The following is a 27,145-nucleotide window of genomic DNA, read 5'->3' as shown; positions in this document are numbered from 1 at the left end:
ATAGGGTTTCACCACAAAAAACACGGAAAAGTTAATGACACGGGTCAAAGGCAATCAAACAGATTTATGCCAGCAGAAGTACACATTTGGCATCTGCCTGCCTGCGAGATTAGCTTTCTGGTGACACTGAAACATCACCCGGGCCGGGGGCTTAAGTTTAACCTGACAGTTTGCTGCTGTGTTGATTCGGTTGCCTTGGATGCAGCGAGACTGGCAGACACTGGTTTGGCCCCAGCTGCTCTCGGTGGTTTCTAAAGAGTCTACATTAAGGCCCAGTTGTTGTGTTTGGATGCCAGCAGGGGCTCTGATGTCACCGCTGTGACACAAGAAGAGTCAAGATTGATTGCCTCACCTGGATCAACAAGATGCACTTAGGAACATTTTGTCTTATGCACCCAATACTACCAATAAACACTTGTTTACTAGTATAGCTAATGCGGCTGACAGAATCAATTTTTGTTTTCTATCTTGAAATATCTCATCTCTTTCTACACTTCAGAATCCGAAGAAAACACAGATTTTCAATAAGCACAACTGAGTCTGCGGCCATTATCCAACTCTGTGAGACCTGCAATTGCTTTAGCTTACAATGTTAGCATGCTAATAGGCTCACGCTTAATATACTGATGTGTAGCAGACATTATACTATATTTAATTAATTCATGATAGTAGTTCATCTTCTTAGGATAATAACATCACTAACTGGAACTAAAGCAGAGCACCCTTGAGGCTAATGATTTGTTTGACTGGTCACAAACTAAAAGCAGTGGTGGAAAGTATGAGGATCAAATCGGATTCATCCACTGGTAAAAATGTATTGCTTTTCTGTCTTCTTTATTTGAAATCAAGACAAACGTTCTCGTAAGGTTTGTGATCATAAAATATATTAAAAATGTAATTTAACGCAATATTTTTAAATATACATTTGTGGATTTTAAGTCACATTACAACGTGCCTTAAATAAATATATTATATAAACTGATAAGATGAACAGATAAACTGACTTTGACAAGGAAACTATTTGGAATGCCCCTTTAAAGACGAAAGGAACAACATTTGTAACTGTTTCGCTAAATCCATGAGCAAAGAGTCCAAGGTATTTTCAAGTGTTTCCAGTTCATGTTTATTGTCAGTCGATTACAAATCCAACAAACCGATCCCTAAATATGGAAACACAAGTTCAGCTGTTGCAGCAATGTACAAAAAAATTGTTTCAAGTGTTGATGGATTCATTGTTTGATAGATATCATTTCCATCAGAAAAGGGGAAGGGAGGGAGAATGGATGGATGGATGGATGGATGGATGGATGGATGGATGGATGGATGATGAATGCATATATAAAACACTGAACTGCTCCTCCACATTAAATACATTTAATTAAAAAACAAAGGAATGTTAACTATAAGGTGAATTTCTGTTCATGGGGAAATTAATTAATTATCTCCAGTGGGATATTTACATACAGTGTACATCTTCACTGTGGCTGTGCTGGGGGGAAAAATGATTGGTACCATTCAAGCTGAGTATTACACATCAAGTGAAACATCCAGTATGTGCCTGTCATAAATACATTTTCAAAGAAATCCATATAAAGACAATGCAAGAATTCCTGATTTCAAACAAAGTTCAAATTAAAGTCACTTAAATACTCACAGGAATGTAAACACAGCATGTGTTGTTATAAAAAGACATTCACCAGTTTCCCCTCTAGCAGTCACTCACTGCTCGAGGCTGAGGTGTGCTATGCTGTCTGAATGCAATGAATCCTCTCTGAGTGAAGCTCCTGGAGGCAGCTCAAGCCGTCTCTACCAGCTGGAGTCAAAAATCTTCTTGCACATGTTCGAGTTCTCCTGGTGAAGAGGGAATTCAGAGCCGGGCAGCAGCTCCTTCTTGGTCTTACGCGTCATCACGTTCTTACCTGATGACAGGCTTTCATATCTGGTCAGGTGTTCACTGAAAGCAGAACATTAAGAATCACAAGTTAGGTTTTGTTGATTCAATATTGAAAAACCCAATTAATCTTTTGCATAGTGAGAGGGTCATTTAGTACCTGTAGGGGAAGGTAGTTTTGTCCATCTGCATGCACACCAGGAAGGGATATTCAGAGAACTGGACAGTGGTCATGAAGTCCAGCGAGACCTCTGTTTCAAAGCTGACCTCCACACCTGCTCTCATGAAGTCCATGTCCACTGTAACATTACCAGTGACCACGAGCGCTCCTCTGAAACAAGAAGAAGGGGAAAGTCAAGTTAAGAAACGCTAAGTGGGCAAAGCTAACACATTGGGCCGGTTTCATAAAGACAGACTGTGAATATAGTTGAATTCATCCGTTGCACAAAATTCAGTAACAATACAAACATCCGGTGATGTCATATTGCAAAGCAGTGGATGCTAAATGTGGCCGGACTACATCTCTTTACTCAGGTTTATCGTTTCCTTGTGCGATGTAAAACAACTGACAGGTTACAGAGGTCTGTTAATCTTTTTCCCTTCTCAGTGCTCAATCAACAACAGTTGTCAACACAACATGGATTATGAGCCTGATTTTACTTTCTTTGTCAGTGCTGCTGGACACCAGATGTTACAATTTCGTTGTAAGTTACCCTTGATATGATCAAAACAACTTTTCTCTGACACTGGCCCCTTGATTTCCTCGTTTGAGGCCAGTTTTGTGTTCCAGTGGCTCAAAAGCTCAAACACCAAACGAGCAGAGAGTTTAACCACCGAGTGCCAACTTCACCTCAGGTTCCAAGTCTGTGCCAGACCAGTTGAAAATCCAACCTCTGTAACTTTGCTCATGGAGACATGCCTTGGCACAGATGCCAGTGTGGTTTGTTCTGCGTCTATAGATAGCATGCCAGTCTATTATCAGAGTGGAAGAGGTACAACTATGCTGATCCATTCACCTGCCTCTGCCATTCCCCTGCACACACGGGTCAGACCGTTCTGAAGTGCAAACCCAAGACCCTCTGAAACCCATGTGACTCTGAACAGTGATGAAGTGATTTTTATTGTTGTGATGTTATCTCCCAGGATCAGGATTTTTTGTTGCACCTAACTTGGATTTCTAAATTCCTTAATTTCAATGTTTTGCAAGTCAATCTTGATTGAAGTTTACACATAGGGCTCTACATTTAATGCATTAACAATGCACGTGTAATTATATGGTACTATGTCTGGTGATAGATTAAAATGTTCCTGCATTGCCAGTGGAATTTACAAGCTGAAAAAAGTGTCTACTAACTTTTTTGCTTTTTCCAGTTAGCAGAGAAAATTCTCAGTATTTAAGTCAAAGAATATGAAGAATATGACAAAGTGCTTGGAAAATATCACATAAATGATTGTTTGAAGAACCTGCAGCAGTGCGGTTCAAACCTGCTTTCATCACCAGATGCAGCAATTGAAGCAGCACTGGTGTAATGACGTTCGCTGCATTCAGCTGCCATTGACTGTAAAGTTTTAAAATAGGGAGCTCGACAGAGTTGATGTCATGTCCACACAAACGTAGAAATGAGACAGGTGTGAGCCACCATATTGGAGCATGTCCAACGTGCCGGTGGAAGAAATGAATCAGGCGGCACTTATAGCCTCTCTAAAGTGCACATGAATCCGCCATCCACAGGAATCTATTGGCAGCAGTCACAAAGGTTTGTTTTCTAAGAATTATCTGTCTATCACAAAAGGCCTTTGCCCTCTGTTAGATCACCCTGTACATATAGTTCTTCACAAACGCACCCAGTGAGATAATCTATCGCTCAGCACTTGTTCTCGACTCTGTGACCCACATACAGTATGCAGCACATAACAGGCTGTTATAGGTTCTCAGGCGACTAAGTTGGGCCCCTGGACAAAATCACCTGCTGCAGCGGCAGAGTGCATCGTCTCTGGAACGTACCTGTTGTTGACGCTGGTCTTGGACTCTCTGTACCACAGACTGATCTCCATGCCTCCAGAGATATCGATGGCTAACCCTCCTTGAAACTCTGCACTGGCTTTCAGACCAGACTGAAGCTGAATGACCTGCAGGACCGGAGAGGACGAGAAAAAACTGTCAAACTGAGCAATAGTTGGTGCAATCCTGTTTTCATATTTCTCATATTTCCTTATTTTTATATTGTTGACTCATTTCATACTTTTGTACTTATTTTTACCGTCCCCTCTATGTTGTAACAACAAATTTCCCCATAGTGAGTCAAATAAAGGACCATCTTCGTATCCTATCTTATCTTATTCATACAGAATATGTTATAAGAATAAGGATTAGGACTGGTGCCAGTGGCGGCTGGGCTGTGGCTCAGGAGGTAAAGAGGGTCGTCCACTAGCCCTGATTCCCACCACCAGAGTTCGCTCATTTCTCGGTTGTGACTCGTTACCTCAGAGTGGTCAGTCAGCAGGATGAGGCCCTTCACTACGTTCATGGGATCCCCGGTCATGGAGAACATTTTTGACATGAGGTCACTGTAGCCCTTGAAGAATGTGACGGGCCTCAGCTGGACATCGAACAGCAGCGCCGACATTCCGGCGAACGACTCCAGGTCTTCCTCTCCCTCGTCGGGGGTGGCAGCGATCAGCGACTCCAGACCCTGAGCCTCAATCGCCACCTGGTAGACGTGAGGAATATCCATACATCTTATCAATAAAGAACTTTCACTTACATGACCTGAAATTACCATTTTATCACACAATCATTCATATCTAATTATTTCTGTTATTTCTTCACCTGCAGTCCATGTAGCATTGCTCCTTTACTGGCACCATAAATATTCATGTTGCTTCTCCTCAGGATCCCAGAGCCTGAGTACAGGATGTCCAAACTGTATGTGGACGTCACGTCAGCAGATTCTGCAGAGAATGGAATTCTGGTTTATTCTTGTGCTCAAGGTAATCATTCAAATACCTCACTTAGCATGCATGTAGCTGCAATGTTACAAGTCTTATTGCACAGGACCCTGGAGGAACAGGTCTCCATGATCAGTCTAATGTGCTCAGACATGTTAAAGCTATAATGCAGCCAGCCACAGGGGGGCGCTCAAGATGGTTTGGCTTCACTTTTCGGAACGTCGTCCATCTTTGTTTATAGTCTATGGCTTAGAGAAAACGGATGATAACTTACGAGCCATGAATCCTGAGTAGGAAGATGATGACCCAACTTTAGCGAACCGGTTGTAGTTATGGGAATTCATGTCCTTCATAGCTTGGCGTATGATTTTGCTGAAAAAGGCAGAGTGCAGTTTTAGAAAATCAATGCCGGTTTTTACCCACTTTCTATCAAAAGTTACTCCACTGGATTTCCCTCAACGCACCTGGCAGGCATCTGGAAGCGGAGAATGTCCTGGATCTTAGACAACATGTACTTGTTCATTTCATGAGGCAGGTTCCCGATGGACAGGAGCAGGTTCCTGACCTCGGTGTAGGACGGGTTGCTACTTAGGATGACGTCCGCAGCAGCAGCTCGCACGTTCTTCTCGTAGATCCGTCGGTTCTGATGGTAAACCCTGTTCACCGTCTGTTTCACCTTGAGGTGACAGGGAAATACGTGGGGTCAGATTCTGTTCCACTATAATTCAGTCCACTTATTGTTCACATCAACAAACATCTGATCAAACTAAATGTGTACTGCTGCGTACCTCATCGGTCATGAGCTCTACGTCGTATCTCTGCAGGGAGGTGAGGGCGATGGTGCAGTAGGCTCCCACCTCGGACTCTGCATATTTGGTGAAGATGGGAATGGCCTCGGGGAGCAGAGAGTTCTTCAGAGCCAGCAGGTACATCTGCACCTCGGAGGCCACCTGCGTGCTGTCAGGCCCGTCCAGGATCAGCCTCTTCACCTGCACCACGGTCTGAGAGGTAAACAGTACAGCAGAGGGTCATCAGTCAGCTCATGGATCCACTGAGGTTTCATGTGTTTGAATGTAACAGGACAATCCCACATTTATCTCACATCCTGACATAAAACACGTGTTTCAATACAAAGCTTTAGATTTAATATGAACTTGTATTTGTGTTTGTATCTTCTCAGAGGCTGCTATCTTCCACTTACCGGTAGGTTGCACTCTCCTTTCTTACACAGTTTGTGGACCAGGGCTCCCATAATGATCACCACCGACTCTTTAATGTCAGGGCTGCCGATCTTTCCCTTAGAAATTTCCTGAAAATAAAAACCAATTTTGATAAGAATTCACAGAACATTACACGCTGGTATATAATTTACAAGAATATCATGATTTGATTTTTGATTGAATTTTGATTCTCAAAAAAATAAAAGTCTCAACATGTTTCAAACTATACTATTAATTTGGGCACAGATGTATTCATGTTGAGTGGTTCTGAAGTGCAAAACAAGGCAACAAACAACAAAAGACACAAAAACAATAAAATAGAAAATGTTCATGTCATTAACTACCGACAACTACATGCCACTCACCAGCAGAGCCTGGAGCATCCTCTCATTGGGATGTGAAGCGAAGCCGCAGGCGTAGAGAAATCTCTCCTGCAGGACCAAACCTTTGGAGTCGGTGAAGTTGAGGAATTGAAGCATGGCATCGAGAGACGCAGCGGTTTGGGAGGAGGTCACAGCATCCACCACCTGAGGTCTGGCAGCAGCAGGGCGACATGACACAGAGTAATAATGAGTCAAACCTCTTAGATCCTGACATTGCAAAGCTTCAGAGTTCCAGTCATTCAATGGACCAGCAGAGCGGTGGTGTCAACAGGAGGTAAATGATGTAGGAAAAGAGGAGGGGCTGCTTTACAGAGATGTCTTGCTGGCACTCGTCAGGACTTTGAGGATCTCGTCCTTGGACGCCTTCCGAATGCTCTGGATGAGGGCCAGGAAGCTCCGTGGAGCCATGGATTTGGACAGGCTCGCTGGCTCCAGCTGCTTCTGTTCAGTCTGCCAATGTTCAAAAAGCTAGGAGGACAAACCCAGGAGAGGGGATTAGAAGACAGATCGTCTTCAGTCACTAATTGCATATGTTACATGTTATAAACGGTATCCATTAATTATTGCTGCCTTTTAAGAGTAATTTGTAATAATAATCAGAGAAAACTCAAAAGGAAATGAAATGAGAATTTTACTGATTGAATAATGTTCTGCAGAGATCTTATTGAACCTTCATAAGTAAAAATACTGAAAGACTTCAATTCCTGCAACTTATAATGAGTTGTAAGAATTCATAAATAGTGACCAGCACATCAAGACGTCAAGAAAGAGTAGGGATAAGACAGTGAGACAGGTTCCAAAAAAACGATTTGGTTGAGCCAAACTCAAAGCACCTTGTTTGAAACCTGAATTTTCCTCTTTGTGCCTTCATGTCTTGAACTAATCGAAAAAATAAGACATAGATTTGCCAGAATTATTGTTACATATGCAGAGTTGCAGGAAGGAGCTCCTAAATCTATTTTTAAGTCTGAAAGTGAATGTGTGAACTCACTGATGGACAACCCTTGCACTGGGCTGTGAACTTCTCAGCCACGATACCAACACCTGCAAGTTTGTCATCGATTGACTTGACGACACCAGCGGCGTCTTTCCCAGCAGCTTCTAGTGGTCCAGCCCCAGTGCCTGTCAGCGTGAGGGTTTGCCTGTAAAACAAGAACATTTAAATATACAGTCTGTTCATATGAAACACAGAACAGCTGATTTATCTGCTTGTAAGGTATTTACCTGGACACGACTCTTGCTGCCACAGCTCTGCGAACGTTAACGCCCAGGAAGTGGATTTCTTCAGCCGCGGCAGAGCGGATGAAACCATCCTCAAGAGTGAACACTGTGACAGAGCTGGACTTCCTGTTCACACCCAAGACCTGAAGGGGGACATGTTGACACGTGATGAGCAAGTCAGCAATATTCATATTTTAGCAATTTAGTGGGTTTGTCTGATCGAGAAACTCCATATAAAGAAGGACGCCATGACGGCTCCTCAAAAGTGAAGCCAAAGTTACTTGATCGCCCCCTGGTGGCTGACTGCAGTATAGGTCATAAACCTTGCCTCCACCATGTTAGTGGATTGGACATTGACCCAATGAAAAGTCAAAATGCACATCACATCAAATTCTATCAAAGGTTATTTTCTGTCATTTTGGATAGTTCTTATCTCAGTTTGGTTTTAAACTGAGATATCTGATATTATAAAATGTTACGATTGACAGCTGAGATTGACTTGCAGTTGCTCGAGCTCGTGTATCAGCGAGACCTTGATGCAAATTATGTCAAGATGGCAGCGTTCGTATCTGGGACATTTTGGCTTCATTCCCAGACAGTGCTAGGAAGTGGAGACACGTCGTCCATTTTTACACACAGTCTGAGTTGTGGACGCTGACTGACCTGACTGTGTGTGGTGAATCCCGTCTCTGCCGTCTTACACGTCTCCAGGTTCTTGGTTCTCGTCACTTGACCTTGAGCTGCCTTGTACTCGACTGTGCACCGTCCAGACACATCGTTCTGTCCAAAGACACAAGTCAAGATGTTACATGTCTTCCGATATAATATAAGTACATGAATGCGACGGGAGAATCATCGTGCACTTTACCTCGATGACCTTCCCAGTACTGAGCTGTAGCTGCAGTAAGCTGGCCAGCCCTCTCTTCAGGTTTTTGATGGTGACTGGTTCAGTCCAGTAGGAATAAAATGCTTTAGCCTACAGAAGATGTGTGAAAAAGAAGAAACATGTTAAACAAAATTTATGCTTCAACTGTGGAACTTTTACATGCACTGTAGGTAAAGCAGCTATTGATGCAGCCTTGTACCTAGGTGCTGCGACCCACAAAGGCTGTCAGGGTGTCAGCTTACCCTGCACACTTGTGCACATGACACGTGACATCATCCTATTTACAGATCATTACATAAAAAAATAACATATAGTCTTTGAAGTGCAGATCAAAAACACGGCAGAAATACTTTGGTATTCGCACATTACTTTTAGAGAAAGAATAAATCCCAAACATAGCTAGAATCTGACTATTACTTGAATATGGCGGTGGAGGATGATATTTAATAGGTTTAATAGGTATTTAATTTAACATTGTAATGATTTATCAACCAATGTTGGTTTCAGCAAAAAATATATAATATAAATTACAGTTTATGATACAATTGTAGTGAGTGAAGTAAAAAAGTAAACTTAACTTTCTCTGACCTGAAATACACTTTTTGTAATTATCTGCCAACGTAAAAGGCCGACAACGATAATGATATGAGCTAACATATATCATGGGTCATGCTGCTGTATCAGTTGGACCTAAAAACGATCTTCTTAATGCTAAAAAATGAGTACACAGCCCTGACCTGTGAACTTCTTTTAGAACCTTTTATTTGTTTTTAAATCATCGTCTAATAAACAACATCACATCACAAAGTTCTCCCGTGACATTTCACTTTGGTTGAATAAGGGACTCGTGTCCTGGTCATGAGTGGAGAAAAGTGGCGGATTACATCATCCCACACCGTCGCCTATACAGTATGTCATTTATCTGTGGCGCTCGACCACAACATCAGATAGGAGCAGCCGAAATAGGTTGTCCACTGCTGCTCTGTGTACCTGCCACAGCCTGCCACTGTTATAAATAACCAACAACACCAGGGGAGACACTGATCTATCAGGTTTCACACACACACACACACACACACACACACACACACACACACACACACACACACACACACAACAACAGCTCCTTTGTCCGAACCTAACTCCACATTAGACCAACATTTAGCCTAATAGGTGAAATCTAAGCCAACTTGTAAGTGCTGCTTTACCCCAGGGAAATGAAAATATTGTTTCTCATATGGAGATAAGATACTACATTTTTAACTTTTGTTAAAATTAGACTGACGCAGTAGAGCTCATATCGCCACCAGGGACAAACAACAAATATAAAGAAAAAAGAAGGTGGTCGGAAATTTGTAAATGATTCATGTTGTCACAAAACATAGTTAAAGAAAGTGCAACTTCCCAGATCTGCCCCTTAATGCACATCTGCACCAAATTTGAATGGGTTCTTCTCAGGCCCAGGCCACTTTCCTCAAGCGGGTTGAAAGATGAAATATGTTCAGTTGTCAGGTCTATATGCTCCAGTGTAGGTTGAACATTTGTATTTGTACTCTTCAGCAGTATTTACCATCATATCATTCTTCTACCGAGGTTTGGCAAATCATACAACCAGCGTATCGCTCATTTATCAATGGATGATATGACATGAGAACAGAGGGTGAGTTTGGCTGAAGCTCAAAAATCTCACAACTAACATGAGTCTTATCAACCAGGTTGGACAACACCGGAAATCAGGTTTGTTCATTCATTCAATGACCTTCTGATCCTGCTGACCTTTGCACACACACACACACATTCACTCAATGACCTTCTGAACCTGCTGACCTTTGCACACAGACGAATACACACACACACATCTGGGATTTCCCCTGCCAGCATCATCGCTCCAGCAAAAGTGAAACGCAATAATTCACTGAAGACAACACCTACAATTAGCTTCTGAACTTCTAATGTCACCTAGAGTATAGAGTGAATAAGACTCTTAAGTGGTTGACAGTACAAATCAAACATAATCTGTACAATCACAGGTCTTTTGAGCCGTTTCTTATATTTGTTCTTACTCCCCAATACAAATGTCGCTAATTACAGGTTTGTGTTGAGGTTAAGTGGGTTAGGTGAAAAATGATGGGTTAGGGTGAATATTATATTACATAAATAAGACAGGAAGTACTACTTGGAGTGAATACAGACCACATTAATGTTTGCCAACAATATTCCCCCTAATGGTAAAGGGCAAATTACTTTGATAGTACGTTTAAATAAGAGAAAACTTCTAAACAATATGAGCTTGTACAGGTGATACCAGTTTCGGCTTAGGTTACATCAATGTCTTAAGTTTAAAAACTATGGATTTTGACTTTTGCACAGATCAAATTCATAAAATGTATGAAAATACAGTCTCTTAACTCACCTTTCCATTCCTAAGATGCAACATGAAAGGTTTTGTCAGAGCTGCCAGTTTAGTTTCCCCCATGACGCTTTCGACTGTTGATCCATGGAGGACGCTCTTCTTCGCAGATCGATGGGACACAGGCTCCAGCCTCACGTTTGAGATCTATTCAATAGAGATTCACCTCATCATTCAAAGCCTCCAGTTCTTTTTTTTCTGTACCATTTCAACACACCATCAGTTCAACATCCTGTTGTCTCTCTCCCTACCGTCAGTTGGATCAGCTGGTCGTCCTTGTTGCTCGGATCCCTCCACACCAGGAAGGCGTCCACATCACTTGAAATCCTGTGTCCTGTGTCTCTCGACCCCCGGGCCTTGTCCACCAGCACCTCTGTGGTGTAGCTGAATTTGTACAGCTGGTTGTTATTGAGCCGGGGTCCTGCGGCACCACCTGAAGAAACACAGGACACACACATGAGCGGAGGACGTCAGAGTCATCTGCTGAGAGACTCTCGGCGGTTGTCTTATTGAAGTGTGGAGACACTGAAGGTCTATCTGTGCAGAATCTATTTTTTTATTACTATTGTTTGCCAAAAGAAACAATGCGTCTGTTAAGTAATATTTAATGGGTTTCTTCAGAGCAAATGTTTAGTTTCATTTCACGTCCACACATATTTTAATTCAGTTAAATTTAAATTTTGTCCGACTTGTTTCTCATATTGTTCTCCTAAAATTCACATGGAGAAAGAGGTGAGACGAGACATTTAATGAGTCATACCTGGAGACTTGAGGGAGATGCCTTGCTTAATGTATTAATGGCTCTATATATCTCCCTTAGGTCTCAAGTATGACTTGCTGAATGTCTTGTCTCGCCTTGTAAACTGTAGGAGAAATATTTGGAATCATATGTCAGATAAAAATAGGAACTAAAATGAAGCTGAAGTGAGAATCCCACTGAGCAGCAGAAAGTCAAACTTAGAGTTGTAAACTTTTGTTGCAGATCCGGATCAGGGGTCCAAACCAGGATTTGTTTTATAATCTTCTTTCACATTGTACGAGGGGGCGTTTCACCATTTTCACAGGGGATTATTCATGGATCTAGTTGTTAATTAAAGGCAGATTTAGGAAACAGATACTATGAGTGTGTGAAAGCTGCTGCTGCTTGGAAGGAGACCGGTTGAGGTATACGCTCTTCAAAGTAACTCACACAGCAACACAAATCTCATACCTTCTGTGTTCGGAGCTTCTTAAAAACATTTTGTATCTTCAAAATCTGACCTCCACTAAACCCACCACTCTGTTTCTCATCCTCTTTTCAGTTCTTTTCAGAAAGAGCCTCCCTGGATGCACTACTGAGGTGATTCAATCACTGGGTGTGTTCACAGTGTGGTGCAGATAAAAATCTCTCCTCTGAACCTATTAACAACAGGCTCTAGGTCAGATATGACATTAGGCCCACGAGGGAAGACAGACTGACGTGTCAGTTTATGATTTCTTCACCGGTCACTGGGGGACGTGGAGCTAATTTCAACAACTAAATGAATGAATGAATGAATCTGGATCAGTTTGTCTATAGTCAAACACAGAATGAGATATTTCAAGAGGCAAAACTACTTACTACATACCACATTGTTTTCTGTTTCATTATTTCCCTTGACTGTTTTACTGCTGTTTGGAGGATAATTGTTTTGGACCTAGATTATGTTCTAGCTTCTTTATAAGAGATTAACTGAGAGGATCCGCTCGCCTCCAAACATCCCAAGTAAATAAGCACACGGAGAACAATAAATAACAAAAGTCTGAATATGTCATCCACTCACCTTTGGCAGAAGCTGAGACAGCTGTACAAAGCAAGAACACAACGAGAGGTAACATGGTGTGTCCTCTGTCTGCAGCCAGATGGATCAAAACCGACACACACACAAACACACACACAGAGGAGAAGCGTCAGTGTCAGTAGCAGCAGTGGACCAAAAAAAGAAAGGCAAAGCAGGTCCGAGCTTCTTCTGTTGGGTTTTATCACCGAGGAGGGCAGACTCCAAACTCCACGCTCATGTACTAAGTACGAGATAACCAGGGAATCATTAACCTGGGGTTGCACTGATTCCACAGCGGCCTCTGCTATTGGCAGAAGCAGCAGCCAGGTGCCCTCTTTTAATACAGTGGGCCGGCTGTGATTGACTGATTGATCAATGTAATGAGATTACCTGATCATTCAGCTCATCAATAAGTGAGACTTGACGTCTGGATGCTAAAGTTTCCAGATGCAAATGTGAGCAAACAATAGGTTGATGATGATGATGTTTAGGATGGAATTCATGAAGAAACATGTATACTTACCAGGAGGTGGCGGAGAGACGTCCTCATGTTTAGCACCTTTCACCCAATTCCTCCTCAGGATGAACAGTCAGGACTGTGTCACTGAGTCTTGGTGGAGGAAGTGGGCCGTCTCACTGTGGAACCAGCCCTCCAGCTCATATTGCAGCAGCTGAGGAGGACCTAAGGTTTGGAAGATTTCACCCTGTGTCCCAGTAAATGAATAGACGTTTTGTTCATTTGTTATATGAACTCACAAACAAGATGTTTGAGCTGTGGGAGATGGAGGACTGCAACATCCAGCTGTTATTCCACTGGTGCTCCTCATCATTAACATGTGTATGGATGGATGAAGGTTGAACAAAGATACAATCAACTGAAAGGACCCATTAAAGTTTCCCTCACTTTCCCATTAATCATTTTTCATCACTAGGACGTGAAAAACCTCTTCACACCCACTCAGCTGCCTCTGTTTAGATAGAATAGATCAAACACTCACTCAATGTTGTGATTCTCACCTGTTACTCACACTGCACTGTTTTCACTGAACTTTCATTTCTTATTATTTTATTTTTAAACCATCTATAAAGCATTTCGTATTTGTGTGCTGTTAAACCCTGGTAAACTAAACTGTTCTTTAGGTAAAAAAAAGAATAGGTTCCATCCTGAAGCAGCTGCCTCTGGACATTATAATGGTAGGCTACTTTTTAACAATGTTTTAGTTTTTTAGTTTCCACCATTACTTTCTGTACTTTGTTTGTATCATTGTTATTTTTTCAGTTTCATACTTTGTAAAAGTGCCTTGGGTATAGGTGTTATATAAATGAATTGTACTACTGTTATTATCAAAGTGTTGATTTATCACACAACTCAAGAAAGGAGTCAATAACAGTATGAAGCAAAACCAAATCCAGCCAGTAGGTGTCAGTGTTTGCCTGCTGACATTAACTGTCTCCCTATGCAGCCTCTGTGGGTCAAACTGAAAACAGACAGAGGATCAGCTCTCCCCTTCTTATCCGATGACTCTCACTGTCCTGAAAATGCAGACGTCTCCGGCTGTCAGGAAGCTTCTCTTTCTGTAGATAACACTTCTGATGTCAATGTCCAACTTCAGCCAGAAGTCATGGAGCTGCTGCTGAGCTTCTCCCCTGAACACTGGTCATCCTCCACAGGAAGTGTGGCATGACCTGTGGCTCACTGGGGGAGGAGGACTGCCTTTAAAAAAATGAAATAGTTTTCCCTCATTTTGTGACAAAGGTCAAAGTTATAACTATTTGTTTTAAAAAAGAAAAAACAACTCAAACCTAATATAGCAGAAAACATAAAAGTACAAAAGCATAACAATGGTTACAAAACAATGTTAAATAATGTAACAACATATATTCAAATAAACAGATACACAGATAAGACAACTTTATCATCATAAAGACACACAAAATCATTAACAAAATAACCACATAGAAACACGACATGACCACGAAGAGACACATAACAGCTACACAACGACAGAACATGACCACACAATGAACTCAGAGGGAGCTTTCAGCCAAGGGGTGCTTTGTTCATTCCCAGGGTCCCATTTTCTCATAATGACCTCCAGTCACAAGTTTCAATGTAGCAACATGTAACCTAGGAGGTCACTATTCTAAGATGGAGCAATATTAACTTCATATGGCAACAATCAGTTCTCAAACTAAGCGGGAGCCAGTAACAACTCTTGGGACAGGGAGTCTAAATGTTTCAGGGGCCGACAGAGCTCAGCAGATTTCTACTGTGTGAAAGACACAACGTGACTAGAGCGACATCTCTGGTTGTGTGATGATCAAGGAAATCTACTGTAGTGTGTGGCTAGAATACATCTAACATCTGAATTAGACACCTGCACACACACTAATTCATTACATGGGTAATATATCAAACCACAATCATGTCGCCTGGATAAACAACAGCTGCAGTGTGAATGAAAGCGTTTGAGAGGAAGGTTGATTGTATCAGCAGCAGTGAGTCTGATGTTGTTTTTCTATGCAGTGTAGAGACTAAGTGACTCTGAGGTGACTCTGAGGTATCTGGTCAAAGGTCAGATCAGAGGTTTGTAACCAGCTGCTGATAACACAGCAACCACACACTTATCAGAGCTGCCTATCTACTTCAAATAGTTAATTACCTCTGACGTGTGGAAAGAAACGAGTGTGTGTACCTGGATGGGATGCGACCATCTACCAAACATAAACTACACACTGATGACGTGTCTTCACTTCCGCCCACGATCCGGACATGAAGCAGAAACATATTGAATACAAATGCTGCCATCTTGCGTATTTGGAGTCGGATTCTGTTCAGTAGCAATCAGGGGATAAAGCTGCAGTACCGAGGTCCCACCGATACACACTTCAACCTGTTTTTATAGCATCAAATAACAAATTAAAACCGAACATGACTAATAAACAATTTAACCAACCTTAAAAGAAAAATTAAGCATTAATGTGAACTGTCTAAAATGACAGAAACATCTTTGAGATTAAAATACTTGAGGTGGACTTTGCAGCCAGCCACCAGGTGGCAGTCAAGATATGGCTTCACTGTCAGGAAGCTGCCATGCCGTCCATCTTTAAATACAGCTTGTTGTTGTGGTGGAGTTGAGAGGATGTTGACGATGTGTTTGTGTGTCACTGGTTGTAAAAGGCATGAGGGACCTCCTTGGTTTGGGTGTGTTTGTGTGGACCTGAGTGACTTCTGTCCACAGTAAACCCTCCACTGTTTGTCCTGTTATCATTGCTGAATGATCCAGGCAGCCCCCTGATCCCTGGGGCCTCTGGGTAAAAGGCTTTATTGTTTTTAGAATTATTAGAAAAAGTTAATGTGGCATGCATAAGTGTGACAGAGAGCAACAACAGACATCACATTGACACACAGACACAAATGTAGAAAGAAACACATTTATTTAAGATATATATTTACAACTTGTCACAGTCCATTTAAAAGTGTTGGGAGTACACATGAAACAAAATCATCAAGAGTATGTAGAAGGTACAAGTATGGCACTGAGTGGTGAGAAAGAGTGAGATCAGTAAACGCCAACAATCATATCAAGCTCTTTACCGGGGAAATAAAGATGTTTGACATGAGGCTGCTTTGTACATTGATCAGAAGATTTCAAACTGCAGACATGTACTGTTTAACATCCTTTGTGTAGGTTAGGGTTAGCTGTGTAACCTTCACTTAATACTAGAAAAGGCTGTTTTTACTTCCATGCTCGGCTGTCCTGTTTAGAGAAGTAGATAACTGTAAAAGAACAGACATATATAAATCAGGGCATAAACAGCTATGATTTTCTTTAAATTGCTCAAAACTGAACTCTTGCATGATGCGACATGTCATTGTTAAAAGTTGTGCGACTGGGCAGCAAAGACATAGTGAAATCCAGTAGTGTAGCGTTGGCCAGAGCAAACTAAAATACTAGCTGAATTGTCACACTGCAAGACTTTGATGTGTTCCAAATGCAAGACTTACACAGTTTCGAGCTATTTAAATTTTGGGGAAAAAGAATTAGCACATTTAACTGGGTGAAACTAAAATATTATAAAGACGTGGCATCGGTACATAGATCTGCGTACTCGCCGATGCCTGGCGGCACCATCAGAGGCTTTTCAGATGCTGGTATGGGAACACGTCTAGTTCTGTTATACTGTAGATTATAATCTGTACAAATCAAAGCATATAAATTGTATCTTAGTTTCCAAGTTTGCAGTTAAAAATGATGCTGGTGCGAGCGGCCGTGTGCTCTGATTTCAAGTACAACTAGATGTATTTATAAAGTATTTCTACGGTCATCAGGAGCTACCACCACGTATTTTCTTTATGAGCCATGGAATTAGCTTGTTTTCCATATTTTCCAGTGAAAATTTACAGCTCAAAACAGAGATGGGGGGGGGGGGGGGGGGGGGAGGGAGATGACAACAAAAAGTACATCATCATTTAGGCAGATTTCATCAAAGAAACAAATAAACAACAATTTCAAAATGAAAGAATAAAACACTGATAATAGGGATAAAGGTAAATGTGCAGGGAACGGCACAACACTTATAATGTGCTGAAACATTTTCTTTCTGTCAGGCTGCTTTTGGACAAGATGAATCTGACAAATGTGAAGCACCATACAGTTACAGATGCAGTTTCAAAGTTGTATTTTTCTAAGGAAAGTGCCCCCTCCAGTGGCAGCTGCACGACTAAAATAACAGTCCGTCGTGTGACATAAGCTGAGTGGCTGCAATGAGCATCATCACTTCATATGAAGATTAAAGTGCATAAGGCTGAGTTTTTTTTCTTATTATTATTATTTACATGCCGCGTCTTCTGGTTTCTCTCACTATATTTAAAGATTTTACCTCACTGCCAAACGCATACAAACTGCAATTTTACAAACCTACGACATCCATGATTTCCCTTAGTATTTTTACCTCAGCCCCACAAATCTGTATATATCTGTACTTCATCGACCCAAATATGCAAATACATTTTAAAGTAAACTCTCCGTAGCTTTTAAGTATATCTCCCTAATTAAACATTCAACAAAGTGCTAACCAGCCGATTCTAGTGACAAATATATTGTAACTTTACATTAATGAAACAAAGTCAGGAGAGCCAATGTCCTTCAAGTAGACAAAAGGCATGCAGTGCATTTCCAGAATCACCTCAGCTCTGTACACAACCCTAACATGCAGTGTTAAAAACCTGCAGCTGTGAGACGTATAAAACCACGAGGTTTTTATAAATGAAGTGCTACCTCAGAGAAAAATGACAAATATACCTTCACGTGTCCCGTCTACAAGTTCCCTCATCATCACAGGCTGGTCTCCCACACTGTGCGTCGTCACACCTGCCAATACTGCATTTTTACTGCACAAAGAGCTGCAGCACATTTCAGAGGTGGTTCTTCATTCAAAAACAGGCCACAGATAACTCTAAAAATAACTCTAAGATTTACTATGTACACATGAAAGAGACTCGTCTTTGCCGGACGCATCAACTGATTGATTCATTTTCTTTCGGTGCTGTTGTCCAAACTGCTGAGTCCTGTAAAAGAAACAAACTTTCAGTATGAAGACAATCTGCAGGGGTGAGATGGGATCTGAAAGGTTAATGATGGAACAGTATAGTACGAACCTGGTACATCCCTCTTGCCTTTGGTGCCTCGGCGGAGGTCTTAGGTGAACAAACTGCACAAAGCAAGTGGGCAGATTTAAGAACAATCGAGAAATTAAATGCACAGATACAGAACTTGCTTACAGCTCTTGGCTACTTTTAAGCATTCCCACTCCCGACCCTGGACATCATCTACTTGCTCTATGTAACAGTAATGAGAGGGAACCATCTCCTGTTCAAGAGGAAGCCTGAACCATACAGTAGTTTAAAAGACTTATAGGTCATTAAAAACCAGTGTTTATCTACAATATTCAGAGAAACTTTTATAGTAAGAAGAATTCTAAACAGATTTCGGTGTGTTTGTTACAGCTGCAGCTCTTCACCCTTCAGTTGAGTTTCAGTTAGAGCTAGGCCAAAAATCTTATCAAGATAAAATGTTCAAATCATTTAATATTGATATGATCATCAGAATAAACTGCACATTATTATTTATTTTTTAGTTTAAAGGCACATTTTTGCTCCTGAGTAAATGTTGTGGTTTTATCTCCTCTTTGTGGTTTAGGATTATCCCATCTCACAGTGGTTGCACAATGGACTTTACAGATAGATACTGGACTTTTGTTATATTGCTACTGATGAGAATTATATTGTGATCATTATTGATATTGTCTTATCCCCCAGCCCTAGTTTTAGTTCTGAGAGTTGGACTATACGCAGTCAGATATCTGGTTTATCCATTGTCAGACTTAGTTTATTCTCCACATGAAAGCCACTCGAGTGCTTGGACACAGAGTCCAACAGAATTAATCACCACATTTGACTGCAGGGGGCGCTGTTACCGGGTAAAAGTTACATAGTGTTGTTTTTAATGGAGATTTCTTGCAAGGTGTATGGACCCTAGAAAAGTCCACAACCTGAACTACATCAGTCTCACAATACGATTGTGCAAGTCAGTCCAAGTACATATTTCCCTGAATCGAATTAAAGAACTGTGGATACTCACCAACTCTCTCTCACCGCGTCAATGTCACTCACGAGATTCTGCGCCAAACAAATGCCGAAAATCTGAGACCAAAGAAACAAACCGACGCGTCAGATTGGTGAGAAGTCGACAGAGATCAGATGTCAGAGCAGCAAACCGCTGACACTGTTCCTCACCTGCAGTAACGCAATCCCAATAAAGATGCCTGCCACCACCGTCAGGTTGTCCTGAAGCCACTTCTCAAACTGGGGGACGCAGCCTTTGATATAAATGAACGTTCGCTGCTCAGAGTCCTGGAAGAACAGAACCGACGGGTCAGACCAACATCACAGCCTGATAATCACATGCAGATGAAATGTTTGGGCTTTTACTTTTATTAATCCTGAAAAGTTTGAAATCTTAGAATTACTGTACAGATGACAACTTCTTTATGAAGCTTTTTATAAATGGCAGCATATTATTCTTATTTTCATTACCTGGTTGTTAACACACACACACTCTACTCACTGTTCTCCTGCTCTGACTCTGCCTTTTTTTAAAGTCGAGAAAACAAACACAGCCTTTTCCTTACATTATGCTTCTGTGGAGTACGGCCACAGCTAATTATGCGGGGGGGGAGGGGTTTTGAACTCCCATTGCATTGCTGCAGCATGAGTAATACCACAGGAGCCAGTGTACTGATGGAGGGCCAGCTGCTGTGTTTGAGGGGGAGTGGGGAGTTTTGGGGGGAAACACAGTGAAAGAGGAATATTGTTCTTGGGGTGGGGAACCTAACGACCTCATCCAGACATATAAATTTCACTGAGGTAGCATAAGCTTGAGCAGCTCACACTCCTCGTGTTATGGCTCCACTATGGTTTCAGACAAGGGGAGGGTCTCAGGTTCTGCTAAGAGTTGTCTCACCGCTTTTGCTCGGATGTCGTATCCACACTGAGTGTTGATGACGTCCTCCTGTGAAGAGAAGTCAGTTCAAGTCAAGATATTTACAGGAATATAAAGTGAGCTGACTGAGTTGAGGCTGCTTGGTTTCAACAAGGATTTCCTTTGATTTTGTTTAAATGATTTTTGCCACTTTCTGTCAGGGTCAAGATCACAGACTGTATTTGGACGACATGATGGTCCCTCAGAAGAGACGCTGACACATCTTGATCGCCACCTGGTGGCTGGCTGCAGTATGGTCATAAATCTGGCCTCCTCTATGTTAATGGTTTGGACAAGGACCAAACTAAAATGTCAAAGTATACGTTACATCGTTTTTCTCACTGATGGTTTTGGTCATTTTATCAACTGTTAACTGTTTGTATGGCATTTAATGTCTTATCAACCATCTTATAATTTGCCTCTGACGTCATGTGGCCTCAATTACCTTAATTCAACGCTTTATGTTAGTTATGTAGCACATTTATATGCATGGAAAATCAATGGGCTTTACATAAACTGCATACAGAAACAAGTGGCATGAAATCATCAGAAAATATATATTAGAACAAAACACTGATTTGTTCAAACTTGGCCTAAAGATGCTCTGGTGTGTTTAATGTTTGACAGATACTGAAGTCAGTCTTCACTGGGTGTGTTAAAAATCCAGGAACATGGTGTAATCTTCATATCCTGTTTCCTGCAAATCCTAAGGAGGTGTTCCTCTGAAAGAGGATGACCTCGTTGGAACGGCACGTCCTTATGTCAGCAGATGAAAACAGACTTTTGTGGTAAATGTTCTGCTGCTGTCACTGCTTTTTACAGTGGCGCAGCAGTTTTCTGCCAAAAAAAAGTGCCACGATTTAAGTGAACTCCTCCCAGAGAGGGCTAAACACTGAGGCCCGGACATCCTGTTGGAAGTCAGCCATGACAGCCGACAACGTCAGTCAGGCTGCTGGGGGACGCTGATAACCAGGCGTAATGTCACAGAGAGGCGCTTCACTATGTCCACTCCAACTGCAGACAGCGTAAAAGTTTCAACATGTTAAACCGAGACCTACAGAGATTACATTCTACAAGAACACCAAATTACACCCATGGCTTTTTAGTTTTTACCATAAAAGGGTATTAACTGCTTGTGAATTAGAAGGACTCCCAGTTAAATATTGTATTATTTAAGGCCTGGCCCGCTGTCATCATTCCTCGGTCAGTCTTAGTCTCATGAATCCATTAATACTGATGTAGTATAAGTGCCACAGACAAGATTACTGTAACATTTCTAATAACCATCTCTCTAAACATCTGTTACTTATTCTGTCAAACACATAAACCTCCAAGATCTCTCTCTCTCTCCCTCTATCTCCCCCCTTCTCTCTCTCTCTCTCTCTCTCTTGCTGTCCCTCTCCCTCTCTCCTGGCGTCCCTCTGTCTGTCGTCTCTTTTCTCTCATGTTCTCCGGTGCTGGACCGTTGGCCGTCCAGAGACCTCTCTCCCTCTCCTAGCTTTCAGTGCCTCATTCCAGATGTTTTGGATCTGGATCTTCATCCTTCAGGATCAGCCTCCTCCTTATATCTATCTGTGTCCCCCTCTTTGTGTTTGTTTCCTTCTCCTAGACGGATGAATGCTCTTGTATAGATGCTTTCAGACGTTCACTGGACTCAGCAGATCCTCTGTATTTTGTATCTGAATATTCGTCTATGGGAGCCACTCTTTCTCCACCTGGCCTCCTAGTATAAGGTCAGTAGAAACCGTGCAGTGCAATACATCTAGTCGATAGCTCAGCCAGCCTGAATAAAGCCCAACTGAACCCAGGCCAACCTCCCAGGAGTTGGACGGGACCTGACGGACTTTGGTTTCTCTTTGTTTGATGAGGGTCTGAGCACAGATTGTGTCATAATGCTGCACAGACTGTAATTCCCCTTGAGGCAAATTTATGATCTTAATAACTTTGGCTTGAGTTGCGTTGTGTTTTGGTGACACATACCGCTGGATCTTTGGTGCAGCAGGAAAAGGGCACTCCACATTTCTCTCGACTCGGGTTCGAATCAGTGCAGTTGAAGTATATGTTCAAATTCCAGTCATCGGCTCCAAAAGCTCCACAACACTCCCACTGCGAGTTTAAACAGACAAAAAAAACTAATAAATATGATTCTCACAAGGTTAAAAACAACATTAAGGAGAAATCAATACTCAGGATGAGGAGAGATCGTGCTCACATATTCCTGGGTGAAGTCTATCAGGTTCTGCAGGTCAATGTCGTCCCTGTACGCGCGTATGTTGTTGTTAATGAAAAAGTTGAGCTGGTCCTTGATCCAGTCTTTGAAGACAAAGGCCAGGACTCCTGCAGTCAGCTCCAGGAAGAAGATGATACCCAGGAACACGGAGAACTGGAAATACACAAACATTCACAGCTCCCTGAACTCCACTAATAATATTATGACACCGATGGAGGACTTACACCTCTCGGACGAAGGCTTGAGGGAACGTACAAACTTGAGGAGGAAGGAGTTTTCCCGCAGCGCCCCGATGCAACCGGCAAATCCCAGGATGAACATCACGCCACCCACCACGATGAAGAGCCACACGGGGTCGAAACCCCCCAGATCCGTGATGGACGAGATGTTGGAGAGAACACCCTGGTGAGGGAGTCAAAGAGTGAATGGATAGAAGGGTCAAATCATTTAAAGAGAAATGGTTAGAAATCACGTTTAGCAAAGGTAGGTTATTAAATCGAATCAATCGGAAACTACTATCACATCTGGACAGTTAATATGTAAAAAGAACCAGCAGCCTGTTAGCTTAGCTAAGCACAAATGCCAGAAACGGGGAAAAACATCTAGCCTGGATCTGTCCAGATTAAACCTAATCTGTCTACCAGCCTCTCTAAAGGCCTTACATTCATACACTGTAGCTCGTTTGTTTAATCCAGATTAAAATAAAGTGTTGAAATTAAGATTTGTGTTTTTAAACTAGTAGCTTCCTGGTCAGCTCCTGGCTAAGAGAGACCCCAGCACATAGCAAATCTCACATCAGTTTGTGTTTGGAGTAGGTGAACTCGAAAAGTGCTGATAGATGGTTTGTGTTACCTTTGGACAGAGCCAAGCTATTTGTGCTATGTTAAGTCAAGCTAAGCAATGTTTATCTTCTTATCTAACTCTTGGCACCGATGCATGTTAGCTGAACTAAAGTGATGAAATGTTAAATATTCTCTGTTCCAGCTTTTCAAGTGTGAGGATTTTGGCAATTTTTTTCGTTTATGTGAGGGTAAATTGAATCTCTTTGGGTTCTGGATTCATTCAAAACATGATATTTCAAAACTTCTTCTCTGGCTTCAGGAATTTGTGATTGTCATTTTAATCAGTCTTGTTTTCATTATTAAATTATTATTTATTAAACAATGAAAACAATCATTAGTTGCAGTCATGTGTTTAGCATTAATCTAAAATGAAATGAAAATCATTAAAAATTAGGCCGGACTGATATTTTGGAAGCTGATTTCAATATTAGGGCGTCAAATATTCCCATACCAATTAGCAGATATACAGAAAATTTGGCAAGATGTCGTTGTCAATGTATGAAAATATACAATATAAAGATAAATACATTATTTGACTTTTGTTACATAAAATATAAATGCAATTTCTTTCTGCATTTTTCATTCTGTTTAATAAAAGTTTTCAATGGTGCATATCCAGAAAAATAAACTCTTATACCAGCGTGTCTGTGAATGGCTCAGCTCAGCCAACTCTGATTGGCTAACTGATAAATCAGACGGGCTCTTTTTGGAAAGTCTTCAGTGAAATCCAAGACTCTACCTGGACTGTGTGTCCTCTTGTTACAAAACCACCACTGAGGCCACACAATGAATGAATCTGTGAAATGCATCAGATCCATTCAGAGTCTATTGTTCACAGGGTTGTCCCACCGGAAATCATGACATTCCTTTCTGATTCAGCCACTGCTTCCATTCTGTGCAGACAAACGGGCGTAATGACCAGTGGTGAAGGTAAATGACACCACTTAGTTCATGGACTTAAGTATTTGCACATGTCTTTGAGTGAAGCGATCCACAGTGTTCCTAAAACTCACCTTCTCGCTCCATGCCCACAAGCCAATGCCCAGAAACGCCACTCCAAGGAACTGTGGGAGAGCAAGAAGAGAGAGAGAGAGGTAGAGAGAGAGAGAGAGAGAGAGAGAGAGAGAGAGAGAGAGAGAGAGAGAGAGAGAGAGAGAGAGGGATTATTTTTCTGTGATTGCAACATGTAGTCATCACACAGAAGCACGAACACAGAGAAACCACAGAGAGAGTTTCCTGGCTCGGCTCCATTACTAAATATTTCTCAGCTAAGACTGAAGCCAGCTGGAGACTCCCACATTAGAGAGCATCTTTAAACGGCCCGAGCGGATTAGTACGAGTTTCCACTTCCAGTGGAAGAGTTCAAATCCACAACTCAAGTCAGGACTCAGGACTCAGGGCAGTGGGGACATTTCTCTACTGGCTGAATGTTGACTTATCAATTCGTTTCAATAAAATTTGATTTATTTCGCTGTAAATCACATTGTCTCAAGGCCACAGGACAAATTAAGCACAACATGTGAACTGAACCACATTAAGCTGATCATAAATTTGTCATTTCTTACTTTGTTTTAGTCATTTATTTAACACACATTTTGCTTCTTATCTATGTTCTACATCACACATTTTTTTTATCTTACTTTTGTTTAACAACTTGCTCAGATTTTATAAGTTACAAAGAATTGATAGAACAGTCATTATTTAAATAATGTACAGGGCTATTTGCAGCCATAATCATCCCTTATCGATATTAGTGCTATAACTTAAACCTGGTTACAGTCATGTATCATGTACCGTGAGTTGCCCTGATCTCCAGTCTGTACCGTTAATGAACTACATTACTTAAACCCTCATGTCTGACACCACTTCTGCTCCTCAGTATACTACAGAAGAAGCCCGCCTGGTTCAAAATGGGCCTTCCAGAAATTCCTCATGAGGTCATTGTTGTTTTCCAAACCACAGGAGATGTTTACTCTCTCTTTCTCTTGTCCTCAGGATGACCATGACTGCCCTGCCTCTACTGTGCCTCCACCCAAACACCAGGGACCCACTGAAATGTCCTCCAGTGAACAGATGATGCTATCTCACTTCCAGAGGAAACCACGCAGCCCTTCATCAGAGCTTCAGTGAAACCCCTGATGCTGCTGACAACACAAACAACAGGGGGGCGATAAAAAAAACAACAAAGCTGATACACGGAGCAAGTGCACATAAGGAGCAGGGGAGGGAAATATTATAATAAAAATAATAATAATAACACCCAGTGATGTCAGGGGATTAGAACTCCAAGCTGCTGCAGATGGAGAACAAAAAGCTGTCATTTCAGAAAGAGGAGCTGGGGATTCACGTGCAGGCCGGACTCACCCAGAATATGATGTTGAATCCGAAGATGAAGTACTTGATGCAGCAGCTCACCTCCTGAGCCTTGAAATGCTTCCCTGACATCATCTGGACGCCTTTTTGTTGTGATCGTCTAGCCTCAGGGGGAAACGAATCGCATCTGTGATCCTCTGAGCGCCTTTTCTCCTCCTGGAAGAAACACCCTCTTTATTTCTAACGGGCTCGACAGAAAGCCAGCGGCAGCGGCTCCGCTCCGTCTCAGCGGCTGACAACAAAAATCATCTCCCTCATCTTCCTCATCGTGAATGTCCGCTGATGAAGAGGCAGCGCGGCCCGAGCTCCTCCGAGGATGCACCAGCTGATCCCGGATCCGCTCTCCAGAGGTAAAACCGTGAGATAAATCCCCCCGAAGTCAAACCGAGTCAAGCCGAAGGTCTCCTCTCCCGGAGCTGAGCCATAATACAGACATGGCTGTTCTCTGATCGACGCGTGCCGGGAGCCAATCGAGGGTCTCCGGTGGTCAGCGGAGGCGGGACTTCCTCCAGCACAGCGACCGCAAATAATCTGGAAATAAAACAACGCATTGATATATAATTAACTAGACTATAATTTATTCATAGAGTACTAATTAATTAAGCTGAATAGCCAACCCTTATTTATTATGTATTCCATATATTGCATACATAATGAATGCAATATATTAAATACAATATTAAATAATTGTTTGATATAATATCTATTAGATAATGAAAAAATAATAGACTAAAAATATAAAATAAAATTTCTATTCAATAATTTGAGTATTACATACATAATACAGTTCTAAACCTTTCACAATCTGGACTAAAACTGTTTATTCTCTGTTCATATTTTAGTGGTGAAATAACACCTTCTTATTTCTTTATTTTATTTTCAATGATCCTCAAATAAAATATAAATAAGGACGTGATTTAATGTTTACGTCTGCTTTTATATTCCTCACTGCTGCTTCCACAGTCAAATTTAACATTGGGTTTTATCATTGGTATAAATTTGTATTGATTATTATAAACATGATTATATATTTTAGTAGTTGGATAACATCTCCTTTTAAATAGTAATATAAATAAAGAAGTGATTTAATGTGTATTCTGCTTTTTTATTAATCACGATTATGTTCTATGTGCAAAATAAATACAAAAATTAAATCTCGACTTCATGATTGGTCACAGTGAATACATATTTATGTCCACATAAACAGTATGTGGTAGAAGTTTGTGTATATGTAAGTTGTTTTGTGGGATTCCAGAGACATTCTGCTGTGTAGGGCAGTGTTCACATACTCATACTGTTCATTGTGTTTCTGGCTCTCAGAGCTGAAAACGTTGCGCCCTAGTGGCAAACACTGTCAGCAGCACCATCGTGAGTCATTCCATATCAATTCATGCAAA

General features: G+C 41.5%; 2 protein-coding genes across 2 annotated transcripts; both read right to left on the bottom strand.

The window, feature by feature from the left end:
• Positions 1 to 1,099: 1,099 nt before the first annotated feature.
• mttp (microsomal triglyceride transfer protein) lies at positions 1,100 to 12,978 on the bottom strand. The gene is made up of 18 exons (XM_062387699.1): positions 12,763 to 12,978; positions 11,212 to 11,393; positions 10,964 to 11,107; positions 8,533 to 8,640; positions 8,328 to 8,444; positions 7,668 to 7,807; positions 7,435 to 7,585; positions 6,754 to 6,911; positions 6,426 to 6,594; positions 6,042 to 6,149; positions 5,629 to 5,841; positions 5,305 to 5,516; positions 5,115 to 5,212; positions 4,722 to 4,843; positions 4,375 to 4,602; positions 3,897 to 4,021; positions 2,052 to 2,222; positions 1,100 to 1,954 (listed from the first exon to the last, which is right to left on the bottom strand). Exons 1-18 carry the CDS (start codon positions 12,815 to 12,817, stop codon positions 1,807 to 1,809), a joined length of 2,649 nt encoding a protein of 882 aa, XP_062243683.1. The 5' UTR covers positions 12,818 to 12,978; the 3' UTR covers positions 1,100 to 1,806.
• A 3,202-nt stretch (positions 12,979 to 16,180) lies between these two features.
• Positions 16,181 to 26,194, bottom strand: LOC133954521 (tetraspanin-5). The gene is made up of 10 exons (XM_062388982.1): positions 25,740 to 26,194; positions 24,389 to 24,439; positions 22,789 to 22,935; positions 22,516 to 22,686; positions 22,284 to 22,409; positions 20,286 to 20,333; positions 19,559 to 19,675; positions 19,404 to 19,465; positions 18,422 to 18,474; positions 16,181 to 18,331 (listed from the first exon to the last, which is right to left on the bottom strand). Exons 1-9 carry the CDS (start codon positions 25,821 to 25,823, stop codon positions 18,462 to 18,464), a joined length of 819 nt encoding a protein of 272 aa, XP_062244966.1. The 5' UTR covers positions 25,824 to 26,194; the 3' UTR covers positions 16,181 to 18,331; positions 18,422 to 18,461.
• Positions 26,195 to 27,145: the final 951 nt, after the last annotated feature.

This window comes from Platichthys flesus, chromosome 5, assembly GCF_949316205.1.
Source record: "Platichthys flesus chromosome 5, fPlaFle2.1, whole genome shotgun sequence".
Taxonomy (NCBI): Eukaryota; Metazoa; Chordata; class Actinopteri; order Pleuronectiformes; family Pleuronectidae; genus Platichthys; species Platichthys flesus.
This window is presented reverse-complemented; position numbering and strand designations above follow the sequence as displayed.

What these genes read in the sequence shown, in the direction of transcription:
- mttp (XM_062387699.1), bottom strand. Translation starts at nt 12,817, where the DNA reads ATGTTACCTCTCGTTGTGTTCTTGCTTTGTACAGCTGTCTCAGCTTCT. An exon ending in AGTGCCAGCAAGACATCTCT is followed by an intron (nt 6,595 to 6,753) that starts GTAAAGCAGCCC and finishes TGCTGCTGCCAG; the next exon opens with ACCTCAGGTGGTGGATGCTG. An exon ending in GGATGCTCCAGGCTCTGCTG is followed by an intron (nt 6,150 to 6,425) that starts GTGAGTGGCATG and finishes TTTTATTTTCAG; the next exon opens with GAAATTTCTAAGGGAAAGAT.
- LOC133954521 (XM_062388982.1), bottom strand. Translation starts at nt 25,823, where the DNA reads ATGATGTCAGGGAAGCATTTCAAGGCTCAGGAGGTGAGCTGCTGCATC. An exon ending in GCTGCACCAAAGATCCAGCG is followed by an intron (nt 20,334 to 22,283) that starts GTATGTGTCACC and finishes TTCTCTTCACAG; the next exon opens with GAGGACGTCATCAACACTCA. An exon ending in ACGACATCCGAGCAAAAGCG is followed by an intron (nt 19,676 to 20,285) that starts GTGAGACAACTC and finishes CTGTTCTTCCAG; the next exon opens with GACTCTGAGCAGCGAACGTT.